Below are 13,894 nucleotides of genomic sequence, written 5' to 3' on the forward strand. Positions count from 1 at the left end.
AATCAAAGAGCAAGTTATTATTTAAATGGTGAAAGATTGCAAAGTGCCGCAGTACAGCGGGACCTGGGGGTACTTGGGCATGAAACACAAAAGGTTAGTATGCAGGTACAGCAAGTGATCAGGAAGGCAATTGGAATCTTGTCCTTTATTGCAAAGGGATGGAGTAGAAAAGCAGGGAAGTCTTGCTACAGTTATACAGGGTTTTGGTGAGGCCACACCTGGAATACTGCGTGCAGTTTTGGTTTCCATATTTACGAAAGGATATACTTGCTTTGGAGGCAGTTCAGAGAAGGTTCACTCGGTTGATTCTGGAGATGAGGCGGTTGACTTATGAGGAAAGGTTGAGTAGGTTGGGCCTCTACTCTTCGGAATTCAGAAGAATGAGGTGTGATCTTATCAAAACGTATAAGATTATGAGGGGGCTGGACAAGGTGGATGCAGAGAGGATGTTTCCACTGATGGGGGAGACTAGAACTAGGGGGCATGATCTTAGAATAAGGGGCTTCCCATTTAAAACTGGGATGAGGAGGAATTTCTCCTCTCAGAGGGTTGTAAGTCTGTGGAATTCGCTGCCTCAGAGAGCTGTGGAAGCTGGGACATTGAATAAATTTAAGACAGAAATAGATAGTTTCTTAAACGATAAGGGGATAAGGGGGCGGGCGGGCGGGGAAGTGGAGCTGAGTCCATGATCAGATCAGCCATGGTCTTATTAAATGGCGGAGCAGGCTCGAGGGGCCGTATGGCCTACTCCTGCTCCTATTTCTTATGTTCTTATGTACTCCAGGTGTGGTCTCACCAGGGCCCTGTACAATTGTAAGACTTCCTTACTCTTATACTCCAACTCCCTTGCAATAAAGGACAAAATGCCATTTGCCGTCCTTATTACTTGCTGTACCTGCATGCTCGCTTTCTGCTTCTTGCACAAGGGACACCCAAATCTCTCTGAGCGCCAACATTTCAAACAACAACGGACTCACCACCAGTCAGCAATGAAGATCTCTTCCTTTGCTTGTTCCAAAGCATCGGCCACAGCGGAGAAATACCCACTGCCGTTCACAAACCTGCAAACAAGGGAGACCAACAGGAGGGTCAGAAAATACACCCGCTGATTCCAATGAGAGAGAAAGCCTGGGCTTCAAACGACATTCAAACTTTATCCAACGTGGATGTGTTCTACTCACTGATGTCGAGCTCGCAGTGTCGGCCGCGGCTTAGTGGGTCGCGCCCTCTCGCCGCGGAGTCAGCACGTCACGGGTTCAGGTCCCCACTCCAGACACCTGAACCGAGACCGACATTCCGCCACCCCCCCCCCCCGCCCACCGCAGTGCTGAGGGAGCGCCACACTGCCGGAGGTGCCGTCTTTCGGAAGAGACGTTAAACCGAGGCTCCGTCTGCCCCCCTCAAGTGGGCCTAAAAGATCCCACGGCCACTCTTCCAAAGAGCAGCAGGGGAAGTTCTCCCCGGCGTCCTGGCCAATATTTACTTCTCGACCAATATTTACTTCTCGACCAACACCATATCGTCACATTGCTGTTCGTAGGAGCTTGCTGTGAGCTAGCTGGCTGCCATTTTTCCCTATGTTACAACAGTGACTGCACTTCAAAAGTACGTCATTGGCTGTAAAGTGCTTTGGGACATCGTGAAAGGCGCTATATAAATACATGTCTTTCTTTCTATACCGGACATAGGATTACACATCGGATATACGGCACAGAAGCAGGCCATTCAGCCCAACCAGTCCATGCCGTTGTTCATGCTCCACTCGAGCCTCCTCCCGTCTTTCCTCATCTAACTCTATCAGCATAACCCTCTATTCCCTTCTCCCCCATGCGCTTGTCCAGCCTCCCCTTAAATACATCGATACTATTCGCCTCAACCCCTCCCTGTGGCAGCGAGTTCCACATTCTCACCCCTCTCTGGGTAAAGAAGTTTCTCCTGAATTCCCCATTGGGTTTCTTGGTGCCGATCTTATATTGATGGCCTCTAGTTATGCTCTTCCCCACAAGTGGGAACATTCTCTCTGTATCCACTCGATCAAAACCTTTCATCATTTTAAAGCCCTTTATTAGCTCACCCCTCAGCATTCTCTTTTCAAGAGAAAAAAAAAAGAGACCCAGCCTGTTCATCCTTTCCTGATATGTACACCCTCGCATTTCTGGTATCATCCTTGTAAATCTTCTCCGCACCCTCTCCAGTGCCTCCAGATCCTTTTAATAATATGGTGACCAGAACTGTACGCTGCACTCCAAGTGTGGTCTAACCAAGGTTTGATACAAGTTCAGCATAACTTCCCTACTTTTCAATTCTATCTCTCTAGAAATAAACCGTAGTTCTTGGTTTGCTTTTTTATGGCCTTGCTAAGATGCGTCGATACTTAGTGATTTGTGTATCTGTACTCAGATCCCTTTGTTCCTCGATCCCATTTACATTCGTATTTTCCAAGTAATCTGCGACCTTATTTTTCTTACCAAATTGTACAGGTTGAGCCTCCCTTTCTGGCACCCTCGGAACCTGGCCTGTTCCGGATAAGGGATTTTTCCGGACGAGGGGTGGTCACGTTAAATTGGATGGTACAGGTACTGAGCAAGGGTCATCGGGGCTGGCTGGCTTGGAGCTGGGAGTGCGGCAGAGAGATCATTGTGGGGGGGGGTGCGGTGGATCGCGGGGTCAGGCCAGCGATTGCGGGAGTCCGCAGCGAGGAAGGACTTCAATTTGTTCATGTCGGAGTTCTGCGCATGCGCTACCCGGTGGCTGGGAATGGTTCCGGATGAGGGCTGGTTCCGGATAAGGGAGGTTTAACCTGTACTACCTCACACTTCACTGTGTTGAATTCTTGCACTGGGTTGCCACGTCCAAACTCTCTATTCATGCCTCAGCCAGTAGTGTGCGGCCCAGGGAGGGAGATTACCCCTCGCTTCCTCACGCATTCACCCACATTTAAAACAAAATAAAACTGAAAGCAGTGCGCGAGAGGCGGGGGGGGGGGGGGGGATATTTACCATCGGGCCTGGATGCTGTGCCGGGCGGGAACAAAGGAATCAAAGCGATGCTCTGTGAGGAAGTCCTGACCGTGCCTCTCTGCCAGATTGGTGATTTCCTGTTTCCACCAGCAGGCCTGACGATAGCTGCTGCATTTAATTATCAGCGTCCTGGGCAAGCGAGGGAACAAAAGTCAAGATGAAACAGTGAGCTGTGGTCGGGCTGACTTATCATTCCGCCGTGTCACAAGAGATCGGCTACCAGCCAGAGAACGCGACAGCATAGAATGGCAGCCATTCTGAGACACCCGCATCCAAATCGAACGTCAACGCTGCCCATCTCTCCGATTAGACGGGAATCGCACCGCTCGCAAACACATTGGGGGTAGAAATTCCGACGTTCCCGGGCCCGTACGGAGTGTGCACGGACCCGGGAAGGCATCGGAAAAGCCGGTTTTCAGCACACGATACGCATGCTGGAGCTCGACAGATCGCGTGCATCTCGGGAGCGAGGGCATTTCTTGGGCATGATTGCGGGATTTAGGCATACCTTGCCCAGCAAATGTCCTCAAAAATCTTGTGCCTGAAAAAGCAGGAGCATAGCCTGCTGTTACAGACGTAAGCGTTTTAAAACACACCAAAACACGATAAAATAAAATTATAAAACACATATTTTATTGTTAAAAACCCTCCCCACTACGGTAAGTTTATTTTTAACCATAATTTTAAAAAACTTTTTTTAAAAAAAAGGGAAAATATTTTATTTTTACAAGAGATAATAACTTTAATTTCAATTAATTTTAAATGTGTGGTCTGTTTTTTATTTTTTTATTATTGTGTGTGTTTGGTTTTGGTGTCATTAATAGCACTGCGAACTCGTAGATACACGCACCTCAGTGCTATTAGTGGGAACCTGATTGGCTGAGCAGTCACACGTGACTGCATCTTCTGCGTGGGACGCGAGCGCGCTTCGCAGTGTGGGAGGGGAAGGCCTCCCCACCGAAATTCAGGGCACCTCCGGACCACCAGGTACTTTTGTAAAAAATCTCCAACGAGGAGGCAATCGCGCGCGGGAAGACCCCCAGAGGAATTTCTGGGCCAATGTCCTGGATTTTGCCGACTGTGGTGGCCGCTCAATTACTTACACTTGTCCACAGACGTGTCCGTGGATTTGTTTTGCACTGGAACTCACTGCGATTCCCGAGATGAGGGGGTTGACTTATGAGGAAAGGTTGAGCAGGTTGGGCCTGCACTCATTGGAGTTTAGAAGAATGAGAGGTGATCTTATTGAAACGTGCAAGATCCTGAGGGGGCTTGACAGGGTAGATACAGAGAGGATATTTTCCCTCGTGGGGGAATCTCGAACTAGGGGGCATAGTTTCAGAATAAGGGGTCACCCATTTACAACTGAAATGAGGAATATGTTCTCTCAGATGATCGCGAATATTCAAATTTCTCTACCCCAGAGAGCTGTGGAGGCTGGGTCATTGAATGTATTTAAGGTGCAGATAGACAGATTTTTGAACGACAAGGGAGTCGAGGGTTATGGGGAACGGGCAGGGAAATGGAGTTGAGTCCATGATCAGATCAGCCATGATCTCATTGAATGGCGGAGCAGGCTCGAGGGGCCGAATGGCCGACTCCTGCTCCTATTTCTTAAGTTTTTATGATTCGAGAGCCAAAACGGTGCAGCGCCCTCTACAGGGCCCTGGGGCAAGCAACCGAGTGCCTGCTGAACCAATCAGATCAAAGAATCCTTTGCGAGGCACATGGGGTTGAAATTCGGTTTCTTACGCCGCTGGCGAGGGGCGGATAAGTCCTTACCGTCGGCGGCGACCGGTGGGGGCGGCACCAAGACGTACCGCCGCGCGCTCGGCCGCCCCCCCCCACGTGGTGATGTCATCGAGCGCGACAGGCCCCACTTGCCGCTGCGGCTGCGAAATTAGCCGAGTGCGCTGGCCCTACCGGCCGGCGTCTGTAAAGCCCGGGAAAGGTGGCGGCACATCAGGGATCACGTGGAGGGAGCGCCCAGGGTTCAAGGTCAGTGGTGAAGTTTATTTATTTATTTTTTTTAAGCACGAAGGTACTAATTTTTTTTCCTCATCTCGCTTGCCGGCAGCCTAACGTCGGGACATTCGGTCGGCCTCCTGAGACACCGCTCCATTAGCGCCCGAGGAGGAGTGTGCAACGCCATTTTTACCGCTGCTCGCTCACCTTTGAGCACCTAAATCAGCCGGTGTCACCGCCTCAAAAACGGCGACACCGAATTTCAACGCCCCCTCCCCCCTCCAAGAGTCGGATCCAGGAAATGTAAGTTAGAATAGTCGATTGAATGTACAATCATGTACAGAAAGCAAAATAAAAAGATGGTAAGAAAGGTCGGATTAAGAACGGGAGGAGAGAGAGAGGAAAAAGTAACAACATTAAAAAATTTAAAGAAAAAATCTCCAACAATAACTAAAATCTGAAGGAACGAGACTCCTTATAAAAAAAAAAATGATTTTCCGGGCCAGAGGTGTTGTTCGGCAGCAATTAAGACTAATCACAGCATTAAAACTTTACTTACGCTGGAGTGGACAAGCCCTAACTTTTTCTGCCGTGTTTAGTCGGCACCTGTCACGCAAGTACAGCACATTCACGTATTTCCATGGTATTATTGCTTTGCCGAAACTCTGGGGGAGATATCGGTGCAGCGAGTATTCTGGAGGAGCAGGGCCTCTCGGCGAGCCACCTCCGGATGTCCGCGTTTAACCGCACGAGTGTGGTCGTCGGAAGTTGCTGTCTGATTTACTCTTCAAGAGCCAGAGGCAATATGAGGAAAAACTTACTTTTATGTAGCGAGTGGTTAAGTTTGGAATGCACTGCCCGATAGGGCGGGGGAAGCATTCAATAGTGGCCTTCAAAAAAGGGATTGGATAAATACTTTGGAGAAAATATTGCAGGGATATAGGGAGGGCGCAGGGGGAGTGGGACTGACTGGGTTACTCTTCGAAAGAGCCGGCGCAGACTCGATGGGCCGAATGGTCTCCTTCTGTGTTGTACCATTCTATGATTCCATGATGATGCGTGCTGATAGTCTCATTGTTAGTTCTACCGCAAAATCCGGGCCAATGTGTGTTTGTCAAAAGGGAACGATTCAAACCATATCCCACACGCAGGAAACTAGAGCGGTAAGTGGGAATGCCAATCCATGCCTTGCCCATCGACCTTTACAAAATATCACTTATCAACATTCACTGCAAGAATCTTGGATTTATATCTAGTGTCGCTTGTTGGTACCACAGTTGAACCACTTACAATGCCCACATTTAAAATGTCAGTCGCTTAAATCGTCCAAAAAGTAATAACCATTAGCCATTGGCATTAACCCCAATTTCAAACTGTGCATTTATATTGTCTTTATTCCAGCCCAAGAGTGCCAGCGTGACAAAGACACCAAGCTTGTATACAGGTGACCAAGCACACCTGCCAGATGCGTAAAGCCCAATGATCTCCGACCACGACGCCCTCTGGTGTCTGGTGACCCTCAAGCATTAATGCATAACACACGGAATGGCGGAGCAGGCTCGAGGGGCCGAATAGCCAACTCCTGCTCCCAATTCTTAAATTCTCTGGTGTGGTGAGTCTAGAACAATCTTAAAATTAGAACCAGGCCGTTCAGGGGTGATGTCAGGAAGCACTTCTTCACACAAAGGGCGGCGGGAATCTGGAACTCTCTCCCCCATAAAGTTGTTGAGGCTGGGGGAGGGTCTGTATAAAATGTCAAAACCGAGATGGATAGAATTTTTGTTGGATAAGGGTATTAAGGGACAGGGATCCAAGGCAGGTAGATGGAGTTAAGATACAGATCAGCCCGTGATCGAATTGAATGGCGGAACAGTCTTCAGGATCTCCTCCTGTTCCTGTGGACGCCCCCCCCCCCTCCTACCATACCCCCCCACCTCGCCCCCGAGAAAACGCAGAAACAGAGAGGAGCAAGCCAAGAAGCAGAGAGGTTGAACCTGGAGAGGTTTTCGATCATCACTCCGTATTTCGTGCCTGTGTCCCTGCTGCCGACTTGCACGTTGAAGCCTTTGTCAAACAGCAGCACAAAGGAGACGACACCATTGCACGGTCTCATGTAGAGGAGAAAGGAATCCTTAATAACTATCCACCTGCACACAGGACAAGTTAAAGGTTAGTGCCATTTGCGAGGACTGTTTTAACTATCAATCAATTTATCACCGTTAAATAAATAATGTTAGTCAATCAATAATCAAATTACATAGGATATACGGCACAGAAACCAGCCATTTGGCCCAACCAGTTTTTAATCTATGCCCCTGAGAGTATGCTCAGAGGTGTGTAGGGCTGTTGCACTGTGAGTGGCTTAGCCAGTCATGTGATGTTCACAAGACTCAATAAAACCCCAACCAGTTGGGTTCAGGGGATCCACAATGAGGTATGCAGTTGTGAGCCTAGTGGATGAACTGGTAATGTGTAGTGCGATTGTTAAACCTTTGCTAATAAACCAACTCGTTCTTAATAGCAATGTGTTGCTATGAATTCTGAAGCAAAGAACCCCATGAAGCAAATATATTACACAGTCCGTGCCGGCATTTATGCTCCACTCGAGCCTCCTCCCGTCTTTACTCATCTAACTGTATCAGCATAATCGTCTGTTCATCCTTTCCTGATATGTATACCCTCACATTTCTGGTATCAACTTTGTAAATCTTCTCTGCATCCTCTCCGGTGCCTCTATATCCTTTTTATAATATAACGACCAGAACTGTACGCAGTACTCCAAGTGTGGTCTAACCAAGGTTCGATACAGATTTAGCATAAACTTCCCGACTTTTCAATTCAGTCCCTCTGGAAATAAACTCTCGTGCCTGGTTTGCTTTTTTTTTTTATGGCCATGTTAATCTGCGTCGCTACAGTCAGTGATTTGTGTATTTGCAATCCCAGATCCCTTTTGACATTAATCATCATCATAGGCAGTCCTTCGGAATCGAGGAAGACTTGCTTCCACTCTCAAAGGGAGTTCTCAGGTGACTGAACAGTCCAATACAGGAATTACAGTCTCTGTCACAGGTGGGACAGACAGTGGTTGAGGGAAAAGTGTGGATGGGGAGTCTGGTTTGCCGCACGCTCCTTCCGCTGCCTGCGCTTGCTTTCTGCATGCTCTCGGCGACGAGACTCGAGGTGCTCAGCGCCCTCCCGGATGCACTTCCTCCACTTAGGGCGGACTGGTCTTTGGCTCAGGGACTCCCAGGTGTCGGTGGGGATGTTGCACTTTATCAGGGAGGCTTTGAGGGTGTCCTTGAAACGTTTCCTCTGCCCACCTGGGGATCATTTGCCGTGTAGGAGTTCCGAGTAGCGCGCTTGCTTTGGGAGTCTCGTGTCGGGGCATGTGGATAATGTGGCCCACCCAGCGGAGCTGATCGAGTGTGGTCAGTGCTTCGATGCTGGGGATGTTGGCCTGGTCGAGAACGCTGACGTTGGTGCGTCTGTCCTCCCAGGGGATTTGCAGAATCTTGCGGAGACACCCTTGGTGGTATTTCTCCAGCGATTTGAGGTGTCTACTGTACATGGTCCATGTCTCTGAGCTATACAGGAGGGCGGATATCACTACTGCCCTGTAGACCATGAGCTTGGTGCTGGGGTTCAAGTCCTGGTCTTCGAACACTGTCTTCCTCAGGCGGCCGAAGGCTGCACTAGCGCACTGGAGGCGGTGTTGGACCTCCTCGTCGATGTCTGCCCTTGCTGATAATAGGCTTGAGATATGGAAAGCGACAATAAACTTGCAGAATGGGCATATAATTGGAAAATGAAATTCAACACATATAAATGTGAGGTATTACATTTTGGTAGCAAGAATAGGGAGACCACTTATTACTGGGAGGGTGCGAGTCTGGGTGGGGTAAAGGAACAAAGGGATCTCGGAGTACAAATACACAAAATCAATCAAAAAGCAAACCAAGTAGGGTTTATTTCCAGAGGTTATAGAATTGGAAAGGAAGGAAGTTATGCTAAAGCTGTAGCGAACCTTGGTTGGACCACACTTGGAGCATTGCGTACAGCTCTGGTCGCCATATTATAAACAGGATGTAGAGGCACCGGAGTGGGTGCAGAGAAGATTTACAAGGATGATACCAGAAATGAGAGAGTACACATATCAGGAAAGGATGAACAGGCTGGCTCTCTTTTCTCTTGAAAAATGGCTGAGGGATGACCTAATAGAGGGCTTTAAAATGATGAAAGGTTTTGATAGAGTGGACAGAGAGAGAATGTTCCCACTTGTGGGGAACGAGTAGGCATGGAATTCGCTATTGAGCAAACTCAGGCCACGTCTCATTCCATGCCCCCCCCTCGATCAGAAGGGAGGACGTTGATCCAGGAACTGGTACTCACTCACCCGGTTTGACCTTTGAACTGACTCCTGGGCCTCCACAGGGGATTCATCATCATAGGCGGTCCCTCAAAGTGAGGATGACTTGCTTCCACGCCAAAAAAGGATGAGCTCACAGGTGTTTCAATGATGGACCTAATATTCCAGATCCTGAATTAAATCTTGAAGGGTGGAAGATGCCTGTGCGTGGATTTTTTAACGTGGGGTGGTGTTTGCACACCAGCCACCACACGGGCTTGACAGAGCGAGGTCTTGGTCCAGTGGCAAGGGTTGCTCAAGACTAACTGGAGACCAGCTCTGCTGCACAGACCGAGTGCACGCACATATTGCACAGTGTGGGCTGGGCCCGTGCTGCCCCTGGGCCCTCGCCTCTTCTGGGCCACAGATTCACGCCTCTCCTGGGTCCCGGTCACTTCCATCTACAAACTCTCGCCGCTCCTTCGCCCCTCCTGCTGGGCCTGCCCGCACTGCAATCACCGACCTGGCGTCCCAGCCATCGCCCTCCTGCAGCAACACGCGCTGCTCCCTGCCGTGGTATGTCACCGCACGCTGCTCCCTCCAATGGCCCCGGCCTGCCGATGGTCTTACCGGCCGGGACTGCGCCGTTTTCCGGGATTTCAAGGGATTACAGTCAGAGACAAAGCTGTCTGGCATGGCTTGAACTATCTTCAGTCCCACCCCGTTTCTCCGATACTGGGGGGGGGGGGGGGGTAAGGGACTGAAACTCTGCAGACTTGAGTTACCAGGGCCCCTCGCCACTGGTGCTCAATGGGAGTACGGACCACACAAGATAAAAGTGTGTCTCGGTGTCTGCTCCTGTACACGTACAGCACACAGCGGGTGACAGGGAAGGATTCAGTCCCGCCTGGTACTGTACGGCCTGTGTGAGTGAGAAAGTGTGAGAGAGTGTGAGTGTGTGAGTGTGAGAGTGTGTCTCAGTGTACCTTTAAATACCTGCGAAATAAGCCACATTTATTTTTAGCCACTTCAAAACATGTAAATTTATTTTTCATAAAATTCATATTAAATATTTAATTAAGTGCCATTTTAATTAATTTTCAATGAGATTTAAAAAAAAAAGAGATGCATTTTATTGGGGGTATTCTCATTCATGAAGGGGTTTCTGTACGGACAGAAGCCCCATAAGCGTGAATGGGGATTTCCTTCTGATCATTCGTTGGCCCGGCCCATGTGATCCCAGGGGTGCTCGCTCACCACCTGCACCCGAGATAGGTGATCTCTTCCCGCGGGTACCCGCAGAGAACCCAGGGACTGGGAATCTCCCAGGTCACGCGATACCCGGGGCATTTGATTTGCGGATGGGAGGCACTTCCCCGCGGGACGCCTCCGCCCGCCTAATTCAGCGGCAACAATCCCGCCCTGTGCGCTACGCCTCGATTCACCCACGCGCAAAAGGACAGAGGTCACCGTACGACGTACAGGAGGGCCACGCTCCCCACTAACCTCTTCGACCACTGGTAGCAGACTTGGTGCCGCCCACAGCAATTCAAGCCGGGAATGCGGTGTCCTCCGGAGCGTTTGACAATCATCCCCTCTCTGCCGACACAGCAATTGCAATTAAAATCACACACAGCCTTTCGCCCAATTCCCATCGCTCAGTCCCAGCACCGTTCTCGGTGTCAGCCGTGGCTCAGTGGGCAGCACTCTCGCCTCAGAGCCAGAAGATTGTGGGTTTGAGTCCCACGCACAGAAACATAGAAAATAGGTGCAGGAGGAGGCCATTCAGCCCTTCGAGCCTGCACCACCATTCAATATGATCATGGCTGATCATGCAACTTCAGTACCCCATTCCTGCTTTCTCTCCATACCCCTTGATCCCTTTAGCCGTAAGGGCCACATCCAACTCCCTTTTGAATATATCTAACGAACTGGCCTCAACAACTTTCTGTGGTAGAGAATTCCACAGGTTCACAATTCTCTGGGTGAAAAAGTTTCTCCTCATCTCAGTCATAAATGGCTTACCCCTTACCCTTAGACTGTGACCCCTGGTTCGGGACTGCCCCAACATCGGGAACATTCTTCCTGCATCTAACCTGACAATCCCGTCAGAATTTTATATGTTGCTATGAGATCCCCTCTCATTCTTCTAAATTCCAGTGAATACAAGCCTAGTCGATCCAGTCTTTCTTCATATGTCAGTCCTGCCATCCTGGGAATCAGTCTGGCAAACCTTCGCTGCACTCCCTCAATAGCAAGAATGTCCTTCCTCAGATTAGGAGACCAAAACTGTACACAATATTCAAGGTGTGGTCTCACCAAGGCCCACTCCAGGGACTTGAACACATAAATCCAGGTTGACACTCCCAGTGCAGTGCTGAGGTGGTGCCGTCTTTCTGTTAAACCGAGGCCTCGTCTGCCCCCTCAGATGTACGTAAAAGATCCCATGGCACTATTTTGAAGAGTTCTCCCCGGTGTCCTGGGGCCAATTTTTATCCCTCAATCAACATCACTAAAAACAGATGATCTGGGTCATTATCACATTGCTGTTTGTGGGAGCTTGCTGTGCGCAAATTGACTGCTGCGTTTCCCACATTACAACAGTAGCTACACAAAAAGAAATTCATTGGCTGTAAAGTGCTTTGAGACACCCAGTGGTCGTGAAAGGCGCCATATAAATCCAAGATTTTCTTTCTTTAAACTTTTCGAAAATGTTTTTTTCTCTGCATGGTAACAGTGTTATATATGCAGACTATAGATATACTCTCCATGTAGTCACTCTATAGTTGCATAAGATGGAGACTTGTTACCTGATGTATGATCAATAAGGTTTACACTGTGTACATACTATGCTGCCACCACTAGAGGGTGCAACTGGTGGAGACTGGGGTTTCCTGCCCCTGTGGCAAAGACTGTCCACCAGAGGGCACTGTGGTGGGAGACCTGAGAGTCACCTGCATAGGTGTGTAGGGCCCAGTATAAAGGCTGCCCTCCATGATTATTTGTAACTCCAGAGTGAGGCACAAAGGACCAAGGTCACTACAGTTTGAGTGCAACACATTGCCTCGTGGAGTCATTCATAAGTGCATTACAGACATAACACACTGTTTGCAATCGGAGCCTTAACAAGTCTTCCAATTGTATCACCATTGCAAACCTAGGTCGCATTCTTTATGCAATGGCTTGTGCTTTTACACTGCTCCTCCTGAAAACCAACAGATCCACCATCCCTTCCAAAGAACGCAACCTCCAGGGAGGTATATAATGAAATGGATGAGAGTGTGTTATGACCAGGAGATGTGGGGAGGGCCAGGGGAGGATTATAAGGGTGGAAAGAAGTATTGAAAGAAAGAACTTGCATTTATACAGTGACCTCAGGATGTCCCAAAGCGCTTTACAGCCAATTAAGTATGTTTTAAAGAGCAGTCACTCTTGTAACATGGGAAATGCGGCAGCCAATTTGCGCATAGCAAGCTCCCACAAACAGCAATGTGATAATGACCCAGATAATCTGTTTTTGTTATGTTGATTGAGGGATAAATATTGGCCCAGGACACCGGGGAGAACTCCCCCTGCTCTTCTTCGAAATAGTGCCCTGGGATCTTTTACATTCACCCGAGAGAGCAGAAGGGGCCTCGGCTTAACATCTCATCCAAAAGACGGCATCTCCGACAGTGCGGCGCTCCCTCAGTACTGCCCCTCCGACAGTGCGGTGCTCCCTCAGTACTGCCCCTCCGACAGTGCGGCGCTCCCTCAGCACTGCCCCTCCGACAGTGCGGCGCTCCCTCAGCACTGCCCCTCCGACAGTGCGGCGCTCCCTCAGCACTGCACTGGGAATGTCAGCCTAGATTTATCTGCTCAAGTTTCTGAAGTGGGACTTGAACCCACGAATTTCTGACTCAGAGGCGAGAGCCGAAGCACGCAGCCCCTAGCCCTGGCTGAATGGCCTCACTGGGGCTCCTCCCACAGCCAGCTCCTGCTCCCCGCCTGACCAGACCAGACACTCGCTCCCCCCCTCCCCCCGCCGACCAGACCCGACACCCACTTCCCCCTCCCTGACCCAAGACCAGACACCCGCTTCCCCCCCCCCCCGACCCGACACCCGCTTCCCCCCACCCACCGACTGACCCGACCCGCTCCCCCCCCACCCACCGACTGACCCGACCCGCGCTCCTGTTCCCCGACCCGCCCCCCCTCTCTCTCTCTCTCTCTCTCCCGCTCAGCGGCACGAACGGCTGCAGAATTCTCCCTGGCTGAAGCACTTTCACACAGGTAGGAAGATGGTTTATTTAATCTTTTCTTGGCTTATAAATGTTTATTCAGGTTGGATTTATTTGTATAATATTTGTAGAAGTATAAATAAGGATTTATTGTAGAATTTAATGAGTTCTCTTCCCCCTCCCCCCCCCCACCTCGTTCTGGACGCCTAATTTGTAACCTGCGCCTGATTTTTTAATGTTTTTTCAGTTCTACAAAAATCTTCACTGGCTCCATTCTACTTTAGTTTGGAGTACGTTTTCACTGTGGAAACTTTCAAATCAGGCGTCAGTGGCCGGACACGCCC

At 49.6% G+C, this 13,894-nt stretch overlaps 1 protein-coding gene across 4 annotated transcripts in view; it reads right to left on the minus strand.

Moving 5' to 3' along the window:
• Positions 1-13,894, minus strand: part of LOC139232635 (phospholipase D1-like) — a 120,283-nt gene that overhangs the window by 38,574 nt on the left and 67,815 nt on the right. For 2 of the 4 annotated variants that reach the window (XM_070863072.1, XM_070863075.1), the window contains 4 exons: positions 10,837-10,929; positions 6,980-7,132; positions 3,000-3,149; positions 978-1,061 (listed from right to left, as the gene is read on the minus strand). In XM_070863072.1, the coding sequence (XP_070719173.1) occupies positions 978-1,061; positions 3,000-3,149; positions 6,980-7,132; positions 10,837-10,929 (480 nt within the window). The remainder of the gene's footprint in view (positions 1-977; positions 1,062-2,999; positions 3,150-6,979; positions 7,133-10,836; positions 10,930-13,894) is intronic. The other 2 variants (XM_070863073.1, XM_070863074.1) reach the window with 2 other exon arrangements.

This window comes from Pristiophorus japonicus, chromosome 20, assembly GCF_044704955.1.
Source record: "Pristiophorus japonicus isolate sPriJap1 chromosome 20, sPriJap1.hap1, whole genome shotgun sequence".
Lineage (NCBI taxonomy): Eukaryota > Metazoa > Chordata > Chondrichthyes > Pristiophoridae > Pristiophorus > Pristiophorus japonicus.